This window comes from Cyanistes caeruleus, chromosome 15 (assembly GCF_971803275.1).
Source record: "Cyanistes caeruleus chromosome 15, bCyaCae1.hap1.1, whole genome shotgun sequence".
Classification (NCBI taxonomy): domain Eukaryota; kingdom Metazoa; phylum Chordata; class Aves; order Passeriformes; family Paridae; genus Cyanistes; species Cyanistes caeruleus.
The window spans coordinates 6,204,557-6,225,194 of record NC_141715.1 but is presented as its reverse complement, the minus strand read 5'-3'; the positions used below and the strand labels follow the sequence as shown (position 1 = coordinate 6,225,194).

General features: G+C 45.0%; 1 protein-coding gene and 1 long non-coding RNA gene across 8 annotated transcripts in view; both read right to left on the bottom strand.

The window, feature by feature from the left end:
- The window catches only part of GLRA1 (glycine receptor alpha 1), a 40,819-nt gene that overhangs the window by 19,886 nt on the left and 295 nt on the right, over positions 1-20,638 (bottom strand). For all 7 annotated transcript variants that reach the window (XM_086851762.1, XM_086851764.1, XM_086851760.1 and 4 more), the window contains exons 2-3: positions 5,565-5,695; positions 1,453-1,520 (exon numbers count right to left, since the gene is read on the bottom strand). In XM_086851762.1, coding sequence (XP_086707888.1) covers positions 1,453-1,520; positions 5,565-5,695 — 199 coding nt within the window. The remainder of the gene's footprint in view (positions 1-1,452; positions 1,521-5,564; positions 5,696-20,638) is intronic.
- LOC147650347 (uncharacterized) lies at positions 15,770-20,637 on the bottom strand. Its single transcript, XR_015276722.1, has 2 exons — positions 20,349-20,637; positions 15,770-18,098 (listed from the first exon to the last, which is right to left on the bottom strand). It is a non-coding gene; the product is annotated as an uncharacterized LOC147650347 (long non-coding RNA).

Sequence of the window (20,638 nt, the reverse complement as noted above, 5' to 3'; positions counted from 1 at the left end):
AGATGATAGCGAGTCCCTGCAGCGTGTCTTGGAGGTGAACTGCATCTCTCTTGTGCTAGTCTGTGCTAATTTTAAGGAGCATCCTGCTTACAGGGATCATGTGGCATCTTTGGTTGCTCCAGTGCATCTCGCAATGTGGAGCAGATGCACTGAAAAGCATGTCAATGGAAATGTGCTCTGTAAACTGCACAGATCCTTTGTGGGATTGTCCTGCTCCCTTGCTCTCTGGATTGGTGCATAGGAACAGAATTTATTGCCTGTAACGCCAAAGGAGGTAACCAATAATCAGTAAATTAGGAACAAATGTGTATTTCAGTGGCAGTTCTTCCTCTTTTGCTTTATATACAAATGAACCCACGCCATGCTCCTCACCTGTGAGCTCTGACAAATTCTGCAGAGCAGAGAGGAAATCAGTTTCCTTGTGCTTGGACAGAATAACAGCTTTTGTTTCCTCCTCCACTACCAGAACTGAACTGTCCCAACCCAAATATTTCCAGCAGAATGATGTAGTGTCAGAAGAGACTTATAACCTGAGCTGTATGGCTGTGGCTCTCCTCTGACAGTGGTGTGCATGCCAAGTAATTTGTTCAAGTCAAGGGGTGTGATCTATATGCAAAGCCTAAAACTTCCTGCCTGAATGCACAAAACGCCTGAAGCTGGAGCCTTGCATTCTTCATTCAGCATTTTTCTAGAAAAAGAATTACCAGAGGGTAATTAAACACCATATTTCTGGATTATCTTTAATTAGCACAGCAGTAAGGCACAATACCTCCAGAGTTTTCCTTTGCTGTTCACTGGTTATGTCACAACCAATCTTTAATAGTTTTCAGATGGAGCAATTATCTCCTGTTCTAGTGATCCTCTGCTCCTAGTGCTTTGCCAATTAGATACAGCCTTTAGCCATGCTCACTAATTTTGTATGAAGTGAGCCTTAACTCAGAAATATTGGCTTTGATTTTCAACTAAAAATCATTGTCTACCAGAAATATGTCTCCAAGAAAACAATAATCTTAATCTTTAATCTAATAATTCTCTTAATCTTTGGGAATCTGAAATCCTGGTGCAAACTGAATTTGAGTTCAGCTGATTTCCCTTCCCCTTGAATCCAGATTAATTTTGGATTTATGCCCACTTAGACACAAAGTATGTGTAACTGTCGCTGAGGTTGCAGCCATAGGCAAATCTTCAGAAAAGGATTATTTGTTTTCCTTTCTGACCCTTGTCCTTTGCCCATGGAGTGTTTTCATAAGATGCAGATGGAGACTGTGTGATCTTCAGCTACATGAAATGAGTCTTGTGTGTTGACCATTAATTGACTCAAATTTTGAATGAGTTTGGGAGCACTGAGTGTTTTTCCCTGGTCACTCTGAGGAGGAGGGTGATGCTGCATTTTCTGGGAGCACAGCGAGGCTGAGCCAGTAGCTGAGCAGCTGTGCTGTGATTTTTACTTACCATAGTTGTTTCTGCAATCGAACCAAAGCTGTTGATGAAAATGTTGCAGCTGACGTTCACTGGTGGGCCTGCATGACAAACACAGATTGGATCAGCAGTTCAGTGTGTGCTCGTGAAACAAAGGATTTCCACTCGGTGCAGTTAAAACCTGCTGTGGGAATGGGTGACTGAGGGGTAGCAGGGGAGTAAGGCCTGGCTCTGGTCTTGGTTTTGACACCAGACAGTGCTTGTGCTCTGCTTCTGTTCCCCTGTTTGGTAGAGTGTTTATAGATCTCTGCTGGGAATGGTTCAGATGAACAGGAGTAGACCAGAGGCAGCCAGGACAGTTTCTAGGTATCTTGACCTGGCTAGATGGGTGCCACTCTCACCTTGAACGTGATAGCAAAGCATCCCAGAAAGGAGCTGAGAGACAGCTGACTTTTATTTAGAGCTGTACTTATGAAATAAGTTCACTGTTCCTGAGCTAGGATGATATGCTCCCATCAGAGCCAGTGCAGCAGAGTGAGCTGTAGGGATTGGGCTGGCTAAAGCAGCAAATACCCCACCTGCTGATGGTGGTGTTGGGGAGCTGGCACTGCCTGCTTGACCCTCTGCATCCTCAAACAGCAGGGAGGGACTGGCTGCTCAGCAGTGTAAATCCCAGCTTGCAAATCCCAAAGACCTTTCCAGTGTCCTGAGATCTCCTTTTCAGCTGTTTCAGTACCTGAGTTTCTTGTGTTGCTGTCGGTGTTTCCAAGCAGAATTGCCTGTAAGCCCCAAACCCCAGGGGATGATCCTGATTCAGTCTGCCAGGGCTCACAGCTGGCTAGGAGAATTCAGGGCTCTGCCAGCAGGAATTCTCTGGCTGTCCTGTTTGGGCAGAAGGTAATCCTGGTGTCTGGGCCATGCTTCTCCTGGGCTTGATTCCCCTTCAGACCAAAGCTTTGGTTGCCCTGCTCACACTGGAGAAGTTAAGGGGTCACCAAAGGAAAGGAGGGAGGGTTAAGGGGTGAAAAGATTTTGGTTTGAGGGCATGGGGGTCAGTCTGTTCCTGTGGTACTGATCCCCAGAGATGTGACTGGAAGGGTTTCACAACATTGCCTGCAGAATCTGAGGCAGAAATCCTGCATTTACACAGGGGGAGATGCCGAGAGCTGCAGCTCAGCACAAACCAAAATGCTGGGGGATGTTTTGGAACCAGGGCACACCTGGTGCCTGGCAAACCTGTGGCTTTCCCACACATAATGAGAAGGTTTTTTGCAGAGGGTTGGAGCAAAAGGGGCCTCTGCTCTGCGGGCTGCCAAAGGCTGCTGTGGGCACTTCCCAGGATGTGGTGGGGAGAGCAGCCCAGGCAGAGAGCAGAGACACTGCCCCAGGGACCAAGGTCCCCTTTCACACCGGAGTTAATCTCATATCACCCCTGTGACAGATGCTTCTGGGAAGATAATATCTGTGCAAGTAGAGAGTGTGGATTTTCAGATTATTCTCCCATTTTTTATGGAGTCAGGGATGGTGTCTGCATTTCAAACACTGCCTGGTGGCTCAGTCTGCTGGGGGAGTGATGTTCCTGCTAAGGTCACATCTGCAGTCTGGCAGTTGCTGCAGTATGAAATACTGGTGGGGAGGAATGGCTTTAACGAGAGCCTTGTGCCTCTAATCAGTGCAAACTTCCTCCTGTGTGGAAATTAATGGATTTTCCTGATTACTGAGGAACATTTGGAGCTTGGTTTTCTCCTCTTCATTTCCCTTTCCTCCTCTCCTACTTTGGCCTCCTCTGAGAGTTTGTGCCTGTCCCCGGCAGTGATGCTCTCTGCTGGGGTTTTCTTGGTGTGAGTCCCAGGCAATCTGAGCAGGCTGCTGTCTAACCAGCCCCCAGACAACCCCTGCCAGCTCAGCAGCATCTCACACTGCTCAGTCTGTGCAGCTTTCTCCACACTGTTAAACACTGGCATGGGTTGATACAGATACAAAAATGGTATCTTTTTTTTTCCTGCTGCCTTCACCAACTCCTCTTATCCAGAAGTTTATCTATAAGCTGAAAGCACACAGTTATCAATCTTTAGTACTTGTTTATTCCCTTCTGTTGAGCTCAGGGGCATTGTTTTTCTGTTCTGGATCCATTCATGAGCCACATAAAAGGTCCTGGAACATGTGATTCCCCTCCCAAGCTTGTTGACTCTGACAGGTCTGGAATATTTTGGTCCCCCCGTTCCTGACCCAGTGCTGACATGAAGCTGAGTGTGGGGTGGGTTTGTGAAGGTTCCTTGGGGCAGCCCAGCTCTTGTTGAGGCACTGAGCCCTTCTCAGTAAGGTGAGCCAACAGCTCCCTGCAGGATTTGGTGGTTTTTGGTATTTTTTAGCATGTGAGAGGCTCTAGAAAATTCGCTGTCTGCCACTGAAATGTTCCGCCTCTCTGCTGGGATGCAGCTGTGAAGGAATGGAGTTTTCCAGCAGCAGGGATAAGGGCACAGCCTGGGTGAGAGGTCTCCTGCCCAATTCCTGCCAGGTTCCTCTCTGTCCCTGCCCGAGCTCCTGACTTCATCCTCCAGCTTAAAACCCAAATACTTCTTTGTTCTCAGAATGTGAATTCACAGCTAAGTCCCAACTTTACAGCATTTATGGAAAAGCTGCAATCTTCTATTCATTAATCTTCCCCTCCCCAAAAATCAATCTGATATGGATCTTTAGTATTATTTTCATTTAGATCTAAGCAATTAAAATGTCCTTATGAGTTACTGCAGTTAATTTAAATTATGTGCTTTGAGAGCTACAACCCCAAGCTCTGTAAAACACCTCCAATGCTTCCCATGTAAATTGGAGCCTGATTTATGTGTGGAAGGCTAAGCCAGCAAAACTGCCCTGAGGGGAAGGTGTAGTTCATTGAAATAAAACTGAAATTAAATTATCTCAAATAAAAATGCAATACAGCTGCCTTCAGCAGGAAGTGAATGTATACATTTCATTAAATATTAAAGTTTAATTTGTGTGTGTGCATAATTTAGAGGTAGGCAGGTTAACAGGGTGGTATTTTAACTCCTTGTGATTTGGGTAAGAACAGCAGTGTCCTCTTGCTTGGCTGGTTACTGGGACACAGTCTTCCCACCTTTCTCTGAATTAAAAAGCCCAGCACAGAGTTTATTGTTCAAAGCTGGGTGCCAGGTGCTGTCACCAGTGATTGATGGGTCCTGGAGTCCTGTCAGCCCTGCCAGTGGCTCCAGGGGAGAGGGAACTGGTTGCAGGAAAAAAAAGAAGTGAACAAAAAGAGCTTTGGAGATGGCTGGGCAGTGGCTGAGAGGGGCAGGTCATGCTTTATCTGTGGGTGTGATTTGAGGCCAAAGAACCTTGGGAAAGTGAGCTCAGTTTAAAAAGAAAACAAAAAAAAGTCATAGAATGATTTGAATTGGAGGGGTCCTGAAAGACTCTTTGGTTCAATCCTCTCTGCCATGTGCAGGGACATCTTCCATTAGACCAGGCTGAAAAATCCCCATGGCAAAACCCCACACCTTACTTGCTAGAAGAGGAGTTTTGAAGAGAAAAGAGGTTTCATTGCCTCTGCCAGGGCCTGATTCAGTGCTGCTTGGCTGCCATGGAATATGGGTAGACTGGAAAACTGGGTGGGAAAAACAGAGCAGTGCTGGGCTTAGAGCCCCTTTAGTGTGGGGGACAGGGATGGGTTCAGGCTGCCCCTGGCATCTTGTGAATTTCTTTGGAGCTGATGGGAGAGGCTGCAGTGGCTGTAAGGGGGAACATTGCCCACCACTGGCAGGGCTCATGGGCAGTGGCTTCAGGGGAAAGTCAGGCTGGGGATTTTATCTTACCCTCTAAAGATGTTCAGGTCCCTGCCAGTCGCTGCTTGGTTTGACAGGATCCTCAAACCCTGTATTGAAGCAGGGATTGGGGGGCCCTATGTTTACAGCATGTGAAGTTCTTACAAGGTTGTTTCCACTCTGAGCAGCCATTTGTTGATGTCTTTCCAGACATCTATAGGGATCCATGTGCCAAATATTGTTATGATACATACTTTGTAAGAACATAAATATTCATATTTCATACTGCATTAGGAAGATATTAATGAGGATTGCATGCAGTTTTCAGTCCTGAAATGAAAAAAAAAATCCTCTTTTTTTGCATACCTTTAAAATTCGGTCTGATCCTGGCATCGTATCCTGAAGTTCGCCCCATCAACTTATCCAAGAAATCGGAAGGAGACATGGGTTTGGGGGCAGATCGAGCTGCTGCTTCAGCTTCCTTGGAGGCTGCCAGGCTGTGCAAGTAGAAATAAAGAGGAGGTTTCAGTGTGTATCCCCTGCTGGGGAGGGCTTGGGGTCCAGAAACAGAACAGTCAGCATCTTATTCCTGCTGAGGCAGGATGGGTACCCATGTGAATTCCTAATGAGGCTGGTCTCAGCTAATTTGTTTGCCCAGCCCAAACATCTCCAAATACAGAATCCCAGCTGCCACCAAAGTAGAAGAGAGATGATGAGCAGTGAAAATCCTTTTGTGAGTTTAGGTATAGCTCCTTGGTGTGCCACTAAATTACAAATGTGAACTCTGGCGCTGAGCTCCACAGGTAAAATACACTCTGAGATTAGCCTTGGGCAGCAATTACTGCTTAATTACAGGGCAAATAGCAAGGAGCATATTCAGTACTCTGACAGTATGATTTTCCAAAAGGCAGGTAGGATCAGAGACATCTGGAGTTTGAGGTTTAAATGAGCATCATGTGATGGTAAAGCTTGTGCAGAGCCTTTGGGACTGTAGGGGAGAGGGGTGGTTCTGCTGATCAGTCCAGCCTTTGCTATTGGTACCTGCAATGCAGGGTCTGAGCTCAACACAGAACTGGAGTGTCTGGAGTGTGATCCTGAAACTTTACTCATGATGGGTTGAAGATGAGAGGAAATGGAATCTTTCAGGGACCTGTATGGAATCTGGGCCAGAAAGAGTGAAACCACAAATTTACCTATAGAAGACAAAAACCTGTGCCTGGCAATTCCCCTTCTCGATGGGAGTCTGCAAGATCTGCAGGCTGATGATTTGGGCTTGTGAAGTCAGTTGCTGCCATCTACACAGCAGCAAGTGACCCTTGGTATTAGGTGCTCCTTCTCAGCTTTGCAGGAAGATTTGACTTCCCAGACAGGAACAGACACTATTCAGTACCCTTCCTCTGGTTTCCACTTGAACACCAGTCTGTTGCCAGGCTGCAAGTGTTGAGGAAAATTGCCTAGATTATCCAGACAATCCCCCAGATCACCTCTGCAATGTGCTTAGGGTGAGCCTGTGGGTTCAGGTGCCTGGTGCTGGGTAAAGCCTGGGCAGCATTGCAATGCAAGTGTACAATGAGCCAAAGGAAGCTGCTCAGGAGGAAGTGAGGCCATTGCTTCAAACTCTGCAAGACTCCTGATATATTTTTTTTAAATATAAAGGCTGTGTGGGAACAGTGAGGAGCCCCTGACAGAGCAGCTGGGAGGTCTAAGGATGTTTACAACAGGCACGTGCTATTTGGCTACAGGTGTCCTCACAATGACACCAGAGTCCTCTAACAGCATAAGGGCCTCACCCTGGGAAGCTCTGCAGTAGCCAGACCTGGGGGAGTAGTGCTGAGTACTGACACAAGATCTTTTGGGAAGAATTTGGGACTGTAACTCTGCATGGTATTAATGTGATCCCATCCCCAAAGATGAACTCTTCCAATACCAGCTTGAGCTGAAACCCCAGAGAGACATGTTATCTTGACAAAGCATTTGAAATACTTGATTCCTTAGAACTTTAAGAAATCACATGGGATTCAGCAGTGCTTGGGTGCATCATTTCAAAATCAGGAATCTGGTAACCTGCATTGCACTGACTTTCTTTCCTGGTGTCAGCAGCGATGGCTTGCAGAGCCTTGGTTTTCAATCCTGCAAACTCACAACTGCAGTCTGGCTCCTCTTGCAAGTTGCAGCAGAGCTCTCTTTGGATTTTTTTCTTTTTTGGATTTTTTTTTTCTTTGCTGGATTTTTAACTGTTAAAAATAGTTTAACTTGCAGTGAAGAGAAGAGATTAATTCCAGATCACTTCTAGTGAGAGCCTAAACCCAGGATTTTATACACTCCTTTGGGCACTCCCAATCCACTCCCACACTGGACCATATCTGAACAGGCTGGTGCACTTCTTTCTCAATGGTGACCTGACAAGGTGTGGATCTTGCTCTTGCTACAACCAAGTCCCCTTTGTTGTCTTGCCCCCATCTCTGCCCCAAGGAAATACACAAAGGAAAACCAAAGTGTTTCAGGGATAAATGGGGTTGTGGAATGGGTGATGGTTTTTAATTTAATTTGTTTTTAGAAGGAAAGCAACAGGGTGCAATTGATTTGCAAACGCAGAAGAAAGCTGGGAGTGGGAGGACAATCAATACTGGGCTTGACTACTGCATTCCAATGGAGTGTCTGCATGGCAATGAGTCCAGAGAAAAGATTTCAATTAAGCAGCAAATGACTTGGTAACCAAAGACTTCTGCCACTTCAGCAAGATGCCAGACAGTGCAATACACTGATTTCTTCTCATTAACTGTAGACTGGATGAAGTATATGGAAATGGAAAATGTGTGTGGGAGGGGAAAGGCAATACAAACCTAATAAGCATCTAATAATCTTTAAGTGGAAAAAGATAATTAGAAACTGCAATTCCCCTGGCATTTGTTTTAAAAAATGAGGTGGAAAAGCACAGGAATCGGTGCCCATCTTTCCCGTAAGTTCAGTGTGAAAACCTCTACTTGATATATTCACCCCACTTCCAATGAGTGAGTCTGTATTTCTTGGGTGCCATTTTCTGATACTTTCTGCATCAAAGTTGCAAATAAATTAATTTCTTGGGTTCACTTCCTGCATGGAAATAAAATGTTTGGATAACTGAAGCTCAGAAACCTCTGCCCTCTCACAGCCCCAGTGCCTTCTGCAGCTTCATGCCCGTCCCTGTGACCAGTCCCTGGGAGCACCCTGGAGGTTGTGCTGAAACCTTCACACAAGGCTTCAGTGTCTTGATGCATGTTTCAAATCTGCCTGGCTGCTGTGTGGTGCTGACCTGGGCATGGTGAGTTCTGAGTTCCCTCCCATTTCTGTTTGGTTACTAGATGCTTTCCTAAAACTAGACTCCCCCAGATTTAACGAGAAAAGACAAGAAAGCAGTGCATAGGGAGCAGCAAAGCCTTCCTACAAGCAGGCAGCTGAGTCTACCCTCTGTCTTAGAAATGGCAGAAAACACCACTGGGAGCTACAGAGAGGCTGATCCACCCCACTGCTTTGGGGGATGGATTCTGTCTAAGGGAGCCCCAAAATCTTCACTTTGGTTGTGACAGCTGAGCTTTGCAATGGCAGCTTAGCTCAGGCAGCACCCAAAAAATCTGCCAGCTTCATCTGTCTTCCAGGTCTGTCTAGAATAGTGCTTTATGTGCTACCTTGGGAGTTTTCTGGGACTTTCTTTATCCCTCAGTCCTTCCAGAACACCCTCAAAAGTCCCACAGGACTGTTCGTCTCCTGGCTCAGCAGAGATGAGGAGAGGGAGATTGCCAAGTGATTTGAAAATTATTGGCAATGGAAGAGAATTGGAAATTTGGTGTGGGTAGTTGTGTTGCTCAGAAGATTTATTCTGTGAATAAACAAAGGGAGGCAAAGGCTGTAACAAACCCACTGAGGATGGAGTTTGCATTGGTGTAAGAGTTGTCTGAGCCGAGCATCTCGGCGCATTTTAATAGCAGTCAGACAGAGGCTTATCTTATTTATGCTGCTGTAATCCCTAGTGGATCTGGCTGAGAAAGTGCCATCAGGCAATCATCACAGCAGCTACAATGGGAAGGATCTCTTCAAAGGGTCGATGAACTAGCATAATCTTTTGTGATATTAATGCTGGTGTGTAAGCAGACACCAGCAAGCCCCCGGGAGGTCCAGCCCACGAGCAGGATGTGAAAGTGCTGGAGATGAGCAGCCCCAGCAGCTCAGGATTGCATCCCTTCAAACAGAACAGTCAAGCTTTGCAGGACATCTACTGCTGGTTTTTCCCAGGCTATACAGGCACTGTTTACTTTGTATGCATCATTTTGTTTCAGCTAAACTGATGATCTATTCTTATAAACAATTATTTGATTTAGAAAGTGGCTTTTCTGCAGTCTGGATGTGTCTGTTCACTTGACTCCTGACTCCCCAGTTGGATGTTTCCTTGTCTTCCTCCTTCCATTTGCATGACTCTTCAGCAATATTTTCATACTTTTTTTTTTTTTTTTTTTTTTTTTTGGCTGTGGCCATGGTTGTCCATCTAATTAAGTCCAACATCACAAAATGCCCTGTTCTGGCTGAATGCTGATACTGAGGAATAATGTATATTTTTATTTTTTTTTTTCTTTTCAAAGAGGAGTGATGAAGGAATTTAATTAGCACAGGGCCTCTATTCCCTTGTCAAATAATTTAATTGTTAATCATTAATTCTGAGTGTAAAAAAAAATGATGTCTGGCAGCAGAAACAAACTGTTGCAAAACAAGTGTTTGCAGAGGAACTATCTCTCTGCAAAGTGTGGAAGGCTCAGGTCCCTGTGAAGGTGAAGTGGTGTCACATCAGTGTCTCCAGAGAGGTGGGATCTCTGCAGGCTGGGGAGACAGAAGATGCCTCACCCCTACCCTGGTTCTGTGCTGCTCAGCAAAGGTTTCTGAAGTGGTTTGTTTGGGGTTTTTAAATTTTATTTTGAAACGCAGCAAGCCAGAAACCTTGGCAGGGATGTGTTTGGAACAGCGTTCAGGTGAGCTGCCTCACACATTTGTCCTTCAAATGTGACGTGTTCTTTAAGTAGAGATCCCAGGGGAGAGAAATGTTCATCAGGCTGAGGTGTGCAGGATAACTGCTTCCCCTGTTACCTTCAGAGCCAGGCTAGGGCTGTGCTGGGGCTTGGGGACGTGGGAGAATTCCTCAGCTTTGTTTTATTGACTCCAGCAGGCTCTGCAAGGTGCAGAGGCACAGGGAACATCAGCTAGCTGGGCACAGAAAGGCATCGTGCTGTCCATGATTAACAAGTGCAGCCCAGGGTAGCTCTCTTCTTCCTCTTCCTGAACCTTCTCCTGGGCACAGAGGCCCCTGGGCAGATCCTGGAGCTCAGCAGAACCCAGCCTGGATTCAGATGATGCTGGAGCTGCCTGTCTCTCTCTCCTCTGCATCAGGAAGGACAGATTGTCCTTGCGAAAAGAACAAGGGGCAGCCCTAAACTCTGAACCCAGACATTTATTTCTGACTGCACACCAACATGTTATCTGGAGGGGAATGCTGCCAGACCCTTGCTGGGAAGGCTTGGCAGACACTGCAAGCAGACTTTTTATTTTAATGATTAGATTTACTATCAAAATTAATAGCACAATCAATATTGATATGCAATTCAATTAAATAGGATGAAACTCATTGCCTGCGTGTTTTTCTCCATCACCTTGTCTGCATTTCTGGCCTGAAGCAATAGAGGTGGAAAGGAGATGGAATAGTGGAAGTGTGTGGGAGAAGAGAGCCCCAGTTCTGGATTTTTGGCCTGTCCTGGTGCTGAGCAGAAGGAGCTGTGAGTGTTACAGATGTGCTGGTTGCACAGTGGGGATCTCAGTCCTTTGGTCGTGCTCAGCTGCCAGTGTGTTACAGCCCCTGGCATGTGGGTGTGGGGTGTACTCAGGGGGGAATTTTCTAGTTAATTCTCACAGGTGGGAAGGGAATTTGGACATGGTTGTTTTCTTAATTCAGCTAAGTGTTTATGCAGGAGAGGCAGGGAGCAGGCCTGAATACAGGAACAGGATAGGAAAGCAGATGTGTACAGTGAGACTGGAGAATACGGAAATTGAGAACGTGTGGAGAGGTTTCACTCTCAGAAAGAAATGGGCAATGAGCTCTTATTTGTCTCCATTAGTGGCAGGAGGATGGGGACAGGAAAGAAAGAGTAGGCTTGTTAAATGTTTCTGTCCTGGATGGTGGTGCTCTGTTGCTGTGAGCTCTTTAAACCAGTTCTAGCTCTTGCACAGAAGTAGCTGCATTGCAGTAGTCACAGGATGTAATCAGTTAAAGTTTTAACCCAAAGGATCCCAAAACACTCTCAAAGGTCCTGCACAACCCGTGTTATCACTGGTCCCTGTGGCTGTACAGGAGGAGAGGAGCTGGGAGGCGCTTTTTCATGAACCTCAGGGAATTAACCCTCTGTGAACATTCTCATCCAGGGGAAGCTGTAACAACTTTACTGGAGTGAGAAAAATCTCTTCAGACTGCAGCATTCTGGTGTCTCTGTGCTTCACTGCCACGTTCCTGCAGCCCATGGCTCCTATGCCATATGGCAAAACACTCTGTCCAGAGCTATAAACCATCCCAATTACACTGATTAACTCTATGGAAAGACACCAGCACTTGGAACATTTGCTGACGCTGCCTGGACAGAGCAGTAAGAAAATAAAAAATGACTAGACAATTGGCTGGGGGGAGGAGAAATCTGCATGTTTTATATAGTTGGGAATAGCACAGGGAGACCAATAAATTGTATGGGAATAATGCTCAGTTTTCTGCTGGGTCTCTGCTCCTCACAAGGATTGTTGCTGTGTGGTCACTCTTGCATATCACATACTAAAAAGTGTTAAATTAGTTTTTGAGCCACAGGCATTATCTCTAGTGACTTTCTCAACTACTCCCTTTTCCAGAAGCATCTACAGCTCTTGGAGCCCATGCAGTGACTTTCTGGAGAAGTATGATCCTAAGCCTCTGAGACAGGTTTGAAAACAGTTCAAACAACAGAGAAGCACAAGTCAAAGCTCAGGTTTTAAGCACTTGTGAGATAAATCCAGCAAACACCAGCATTGACTCTTACCTGTGCCTATACTGAGAGGCTTACAAAATAAATAAAGTTATAATTGCTTTTTTGTTTTTTGTTGAAAAACAAAGGGGAAAACATCTTTGCAAAGACAAAAGCATGCGTCTGTAGCTTCACACACCCACCCACTGAATATTCCTTTTAAAGTCAGGAGGGCTAGTCAGATATTCAAAGTCGTGCATAAACAGCCCTCCTGAAGGCAGTAAATAAAGGGGGAAAATGTCTTAACAAGATGAAACTTCATAACCTAGGTTAGAATATTCTCTTTGCTGATGTGCTCCTGATTTGGTGTTTGGATGGAGAGCTGCAATGGGAACCTCAATTGACGTCAGAGGGTTTTAGATCACAGACCAGACAAGTGTCAGAGAATTACGAGAAATCGTGGATGCTCTTCTATCTATAGCTCTGCAGTCGTGCTCTCAGGCGCGTTTTCAGCAGTTCAAATAGCTCGCTACGGCAGCTTTTTAAAAATTAGTTTAAGTTTAAGGATTTATGCTGCTCATTAAGATCGGGTAAGGATATTGTAACTTCTTTTGCTAAATCAGAAGTGGTATGGATAGAATTCTTTTAAGAGGTATGATATATAGTGCAGAGTGATGGTGGATTTTATCTTCTGAAATGGAACTTTTTGCTGCAGACCCTTTGAAGAGGTCTCCTGAGCTAACCTGGGTAACCTACCTACAAAACTCTGGGTCTCGTGGTAAAACTGGGGCTCTCTGATGAATTTTGTGCTGTGTAAAATGAATTGTGTGATGAGAGCGCTCACGTTGATATTTTCTGATGGAATTGGTCATTGTCACTGCAGCATAAACACCCTGCTAGACTTCTGTGCCATCTGTGATTCCTGGTGTAATTCATCAGTTTATTCATGAGCAATAATGAAATGTAACTTCTGGGATGAATGGCTAAGCCCTGGGTCCCCTGCCTAGGAGGGATTTTCTCCTCCTCACTCCAGGTGCCCTCTGACTTTCTGTTGTTGGAGAACTGAAGAAACCAAACTCCATCTTTTCATCCCTGGTGCAGGGAGAGCGAGTTGTGTTTGATGAGGCTGCTGCTTTGTCAGCCACACTGCTGGGAGATGATTTCAAAGTCCACAGCTCTGTGTCAGGGTGTGATGGATGGGGCTGGAAGCTGGACAATGCTTGCAATTCCCAGGCCCATGGGGTGGCAGGAGAGGTGGGATACACACATTTTGTGCTGTAAATGAGATCTTGGGAGACCTGGTGCAGGAATGAATTCTGCTTTGCGTGTGGGTGTGCCAGCAACTATTGTCCTGGTCAGTAGTGCTTCCAGAGGGTGAAAACACTGGGAGCAAAAAGAGACAGGATTGTAAACATACACCTCAGAAAATCACTTTTTTGTCTACAAGCCTGTCTTCACATTCTTATAAGGAAAGGTTTCCTCACCCAGAAATCCACAGGTTCTCCACACAGGTAATACCTGTAGTGAACATATCCTGCTGTAATGGGGCTGAACCAACATTGCACAGGCACATCTGGAGCTAAGGCTTTTTTCAAGGGTGCTGACAACAGCTGGCCCTTGGAAGCTTTCAGGTTTTGTGCAACTCCCTATAAAAGAGGGGAGAAGGGTTTATACAATGCATCTTTTTACTGGCATCAGCTGAAATAAAAGAATGAAAACAAAATTGAAAGAAATGTAGTAAAGGTGAGCAAACCATGATTTTGTTTGGATTTCCTGCAGGATTCCTGGCTCAGCTGTGTTTTGCTGCCGAGCCAGACGCGCGGAGTGGTGCGATCCAGCCCTGATCCCACTCGTGCTGCTGTTTAATTGATTTGTGTGTTTGCTCCGGCCCTGCCGGGGCTTCGGGATGAGATTTGCATTCCGGGCGAGGGGAGCTGCTGCTGGCAGCCCTGCTCAGAAAGCAGCCCGGGGATGATTGATGGCACTGCAAGCCCTGCTGTTCCAGCCATGCGACACTCCTGGGCTTGGCAGCCCCCCGGTGCTCTGTTCCCTCTTCACCCACCCCACAGTGAGGCACTGACAGACACAAGAGGGTTCCCTGGCTGGATGCTAATGCTCTTGGGTGCTTTTTTCCCCCCCTTATTTTTTTTTCCTCTAGCAGGCTGTGAGCCTCAATGGAAGAGTGAAGAGGGAGAAATCAAAAGGAAAGCAGGGGTGCTAAAGTGTTTCCTTTTGATCTGCCCTCCCTCTCAAAATCTAAATTTTCTGGGGCTTGGTAAATAAAGATTTCTCCTGCTCTTCTTGCTGGCACTTTGAGCCAGCAGAGATGTATTTGCAGGATGCCAGCGGTGCCCATGTAGCAATCAGATGTGGTGCAGTCCCCAAATCAGCATCAGTGCATTGTATGGATGGACTAATTGTCAGCATGATGGGAGAAGCCCAGCTCCAGTGAGCACTGGGTGCATCTGCCTCCATCTATTTCTGTTCTCTGCAGGCCCCCTCTGGGCTTTGGCCTTGCTGAGGGGAGGACAAATGCTCTATTTCTGGATTTTTTCAGTTTTTGTGCATCAGAGAGATTTAAGAGCAGCTTGGAGGTGTGCATGTGATCGATAGCACCAGATCAGCTGGGCTGTATCAGCACTTTCCCAAGAGGGGAAAGGAACTGTAACATTTTGCACCAATCCTGGCTAAGAAATCCCAGTGCAAACCTCCTCCTCTGGAGGGAAATGGTTTCTGTTCTGTCTGCCTTTGTAAGCACAAATGTAAATTGCTTGGGTACTCTGGGGGAAGGGTGGGAGAAAAAAAATTGGTGATTTTTTTTGTCTCTTCAAAGTGTACTGACCTGTTGAATTAGCAATATTTTATTATGCTGGGTGCAATGCAGAAGTTGCTCTTTCCTGGGCTGAGCAAGTAGGTCTGGAAGTCAGCAGCCAGACAGTCTGGTGTTGAGTTTTCTGGTCAGGGCTGCTAATGATCCTTCCAGTGCATTGCAGGAGGAATCCCTGCTTCTCTCATCCATTCCTTTTTGCTTCATGTATCCCAAGCTGATGTTGGGTTTCGTTGTGCTGATGGTTTGGGTTTTGTCACTTTGTTGGATTTTTTTTCTCCAAACTAAAATTATCAAAAGTTCTTGGAATTAATTTCTTTGTCCATCAAAAAAAATTGAATCTAACTGTGGTGGGGAGGGTGTGCTGCAATGACATTTTTAGCTTTTGAAAGCTCATGATGAATCCTTTCTCTTGGAAGGTGTGAGGTGCACAAGTGTAACCATAGTTCATAAAAAACCCAATGATTTGTGCTCTTGCTGATAGATAAAGGTCAGTAGAAACATGCCAGGTAATGAGAGCAAAAGGGTAATTTACTGGAAATAGTGAAACCCTGATTTAATGTGCCACAACAGGGAGAGCTGATGCAGGCAAATGAACCAGATGGAAGTCATAATTTATAAACAGCCTATCTGTTGTCTTAACACTGATCACTTTGGGATCTCAGAAAAGTTCCAGGTTATAGAAAATAAGCAAGTGAGAATAGGTGATGCGATTTGACATAATTAAATGTTGTGAGTTTGTGTGATTTTTAAAGCATAATTTATTTTTTTAACACCCTTGTCTTTCATCAGTACCTAAATAGCAATTATATTCATTAGGTGGTCTGACATCTTGTTCTTGACACTGGAATTTGGAGAGTCCTTTTAACCTGCATGCTGGGATGAAATGAGTCTGTCTGCTGGTTTCCTATTGCAGATGAATGATTGCTGCTCAGTGCTGGGATAATAAAGTAATTTAATTTTGGACATTGATTAACTTCTTAATTCAGATGTTGGGATCCTTTTCTATCCAGGTCAGCTCATGAGGGTTTGGTGAGATGAATTTCTTAAGCTCACAAGGGATGCTCTTGCCCAGGACCAGGGGGAGCTGCCCTGTGCTGTTGCTTACGAGAGCTTTCCTTTCTGTTTGGAATCACCTGGTCAGCAGCAGAGTGAACTTCCTGAGCCTTCTCCTGTGCTGTTAAATCTGGGACACTCCGAGTCAGAGGGCTTGCCTCATACCCAAGGGTCTGCAACACCTTTTATGGGAGAAGGAGAATAAGAATTCCCGCGCCTAAATTCTTGTTTTTGAGGGAAGTCTCTGTAGTGCCTTTCCACGTAAGGACAGAGTCTGACCATTCCCTCCACATCTCAATCTCTTTTCAGAAGCAGCTCCTCTCAGGTATTTGAACAGTAAATTTTTGTTCTGCCAGTGGGACTTGCTGCAGTGTGGGGTGAAGTTCAGAGTGAGCCAAGGTGGACAGCCAGTCTGTTACCTAAGTCACAGCACCAGTGCCTCAGAGACCAGGGGTATTTTATTAGTCCATGTGAGAAACTGCAACATTCATTGCAATGGTTTTGATAAGCAAATTGGTTATTTAGGGTTTTCCTACTCTTTGTACCTGATCTAAGGTGGGAGGAAAAGAATGTTGTTTTTTTCCCAGACATTTGTGGAGCCTGTCTTTTGCTCTGAACCATCCACAGAGCAGGTCTGGAGTTGTTTAAGGCTGCTGTTTGTCTAAGAAGAAGGTTAAGACTAGGCTGTTATAAAATGTTTTGTGTAGTTTATGTTGATTTGTCTTAAATGCATCCATCAGGATGGATGGATCAAAGTTCCTGCAGAAGGCAGGGTCCCAGACACTTTGTGCTTTTACTGCAGTGACACCAAATTAATCTTTCTTTACAGAATGATTTATAAGGGTTTCTAGAATTGTCTACATCGTCACATTTTCAAACCTTGGCTCTGTAACCCTTTTAGCGGGGTCTCTAATGGGGTTATTGTAGGTTGCAGACCAAAGCAGCTAAAGAGTATCCTTAGAACCATCTGGTCCAAGAGTTTGCTAAATCATTTTTATTTCATGGAGATGAGGGACTCTGCACAGGCACAACAGGTCATAAGGCACAACTTCTAGTAGATTTTAGTTAGCACAGGGAGAATATTCTGTGAGGATTGAAAATATCTGCTGCATTGTTTATCTTGTAGCTCTGGAAGTCTCTGGTTAGGGCTTCAGTCTGTAATGTGACCTCTCCCTGCAGAGCTATGGCATCAGCCTTAGAGATATGGTGCAGGTTATTCTTCTCATTCTTCCCCTGCCTTTTTTCTTGTGGTATTTTCAAGGAGATGAAATCAGCAGCTCTCCAATCATCCCCTTTACCTGCTGAGACTGTTTTAGGAGAAGGTTTGTTCATGGTTTTGGTTTTGTTTTTTTCCTCCCCACAAAGTTGGGGCTTCATGTTCACGGTGGCACCTTCTTGCCGTTTTAAAAACTGGCAAAGAAGAGCTCTGTTACTGTCAGGAGGGAATATAAACACGCCAGTTGGAGCAATCCAGTAGGGACTGAGGCTGGCAGTAACTTTTAGCCTGTGACTCACTTGGAGCAGTTGCCTTGAATCACTCCTGCTAGCTGACAGACTGCTGTTCAGAAAAGGCCAGCCCTCATCTTGAGTCATGAAGGTCGAGCTGCTGATTCCTGACATTAGGACCAAAATCAGACCCAGAGATTTTCAAAGCCTCACAGGGCAGGGTCCATTTGGGTAAGGTGTCAGTTCTAGGGCATCGTTTCTCTCCTAATTTGACAAGGTGCAATCCTGCCTTCGGCTTATGCAGTGGTGTTTCTGGACCATAACAGCTATTAAAATTTAATGGTACCATGGAAAGTCCAGGCAAGATCATCACAGGATAATGGAGCATTTTGTTCTGCATGAGGCAATTCACAACTGAACACTCAGGCTGTGTAGTTAGACTTTGGGAGAATGATTGATTGTAAATGTCTCCACAGATATAAGCAGGACATCTGGAAATCTCTGTGTCCAATATTGCCCCAAACAATCCAATTTATTTTAAAGAGCTGGCACTTTGCTTTACCTAGATACCTGTAAGGAAAGCTTGGTCAGACAAGCTGTCTTCATCTCCCCTCCCAAGCCAGTTCCCATCCCTGCCCAGGTTCCCAGTAAAAGCCTGAGTCACAGCTAAGTGACTGCAGTCTGAGGAGGCAGGTAGCTGGATGGGAAGTGCTCTTCCATAAAGAAAGGCATGTCAGAATAAGCCACATATCACAAATTCCTTCTAAAACACCCCAACTGGAACAGAAACAAATATTATATTGGCAATACCATAATGTTTGCATTCACACACCAGCTGTTACTCCTTCCCATGGGGTCTTGTTTTTTAAAAGGCTGGTGGAGGACATTTTTGTTAAGCAGAAAATCTAGCCTTATTTTTTATGTTGGCTGTATATAATTTTCCTTGGAACGTTAGATTTTCTTCTTCTTCTTCTTTTTTAATATTTGTGTGGTATATGTGCTAGCATATAATTGATTCTCTTTCCAGAGTATTTTTGACAGGCTCACAATAAAGCACGGTGCGCTTTGTAATTTAAAGCAATGCATACTTCTTTAATGGATTACTGGATTATCAGCTTTGGATTTGTTAAACATCATGTATGACTGAGTGCAGGAGTAATTGGCATACTAAATTTATGAATGACTGTTAATTAATAAACTTCTCTTACTGAAACAGAAATAGCAAAGCTATTCCTGGACTAGAAAGGCTGGTAGATTTTTGGCCTGTAATAAACTGAACACATAACACAAAGCGGGAGAGAAAAAAAGAAAAACATTGCATAGAGTCAGTTCTGAGCAGGAATTACTTGACAGTTCTTTGTTTGTTTGCTTTTTTTTCAAAAAATGTATTTCAAAAATGATTGCAGTATATAAACCAATTTGATTTCATCCTTTCCCTGTAATTGAATTAAAGCATTTTCAAATATTCTTAAATGTTGATTTTGGGGAGATTGAAGTTCCAGAAATACCTTTTGGATGCACTATGATGTAATACCATGTGTGTCTGTGTAAAATTTGAAACATTACAAACCTTTGCATTAGAATCTGAAGTGACTGGTTTGAATGCCCTTGAGTGATTGATGTGCTGGGAACCTGTCAGTGCTCACACGTGTGGTGTGCAGCACAAGTGTGAGCAGGCTCTGCAGGACGAGTGTGCATTAATTTCACTGCTCCAGCACTTCAGAGGAGACCCAGGCAGAGGTTTCAGTACCAGGGACATAGCAAATGCTTGGAAATAACTCTTCTTGCTCAGTTGTGTGATTTTCCTTTTGCTTTCTGGTGTTTGTGTTGTTTTGTTTGTTTTTTTAACCCAATGCTTCCCCACTGTTGAACTAAGAGTTTATTGCACATCCATTTGCTCCCTCTCAGCCCATCCCACTGTGTCCTGCAGGGCTGCAATACACTTGTGACTAAGATGAGAAAGGATGGCTCTAAAGTGTTTGTTGGTTGTTGGGCACTGCTTCTCAGAGATTGGTGATTTTAGTTATTTCTAGAACTCTTATTTTATGTAACATAAACATTTACCACTTTGAGTTCATGAGACAATCTCGCTGTCTCTGAATTTCTGTGGAATTACAGGAAAAAGTGGGGATATTCCTCTTTTTTATACCTAGAAAGACTTCTGTGTTCAAAAGGAAAGAGAATGCTAGCTCAAAGTCTGGCCAGTATTGGCAGGTCTGCTACTGTGATTCATAAAACAATAAGTATTATGCCACCGATTTTATGCAAGTAATGTCTGTGTTTTCACATTAAGCTGCAAGATGGGACTTTGCAAAACACAGAATTAAGAGCCACGCAACTGAACTGAAGGCTGAGACTGACAAGCAAGTTCAGGTCATGAAACAGGGTTTTTTTCTCCAATTGCCTAAATCTGGTGTCTCTCACTTGCTACAGCAGGGAATTGAAATATAGAAGCTTTTACCATCCCATTTTTCTGTCCATTTAATAAAAGCACTGCAAGATAGATGGACAAGGAGCAATTCTTTAAGACTAAAGCTCTTCCTTCTATCTTAGCCTTAAGGAGACACTGAACACATCTAAACCAGTCAAAATACAGCTGGGTGATAATGGCCACAATTGGAAACACCTCCCCTCATCCCCTTTGGCTTTCATTTAGATTCTGCAAAGAAAGAATATTCAAAACAACATGAAAGAGAGGAAAAATAAAAAGTTGGGAAGGAAGGAGATAATTCTCTGCTTTCGGTGATTTTAAACCCAGCCAGCTCAGGCTCTAGGGTGAGTCCTCAGAGGCAGGCAGTGAGAGCATCCCACGGAACTCACCTGCAATCTGAGGATGGGGAGGGGGCGAGGTGGGAATATTTACCCGGGTAAATTCAAGTGCAGCATTGCCAGCCGCCGCTAGCTGTCACTTTGCAAGCAGCCGGGCTCGGTGTTTTCAGCACTGCGGTTAGCGAGATTGCGGTGCTAATTAAACGTCCCGAGCCCGGGGCTGTGCGAGAGCGAGCCCGGGGCACCGAGGGGAGGCTCGGGGCAGGGTCCCGCCGCCGTGCCCAGGGGCTGTGCCCCGAGCCGGGCCGAGCGCGGCGCTCCTCGCGGAAAGCCGAGCCTTA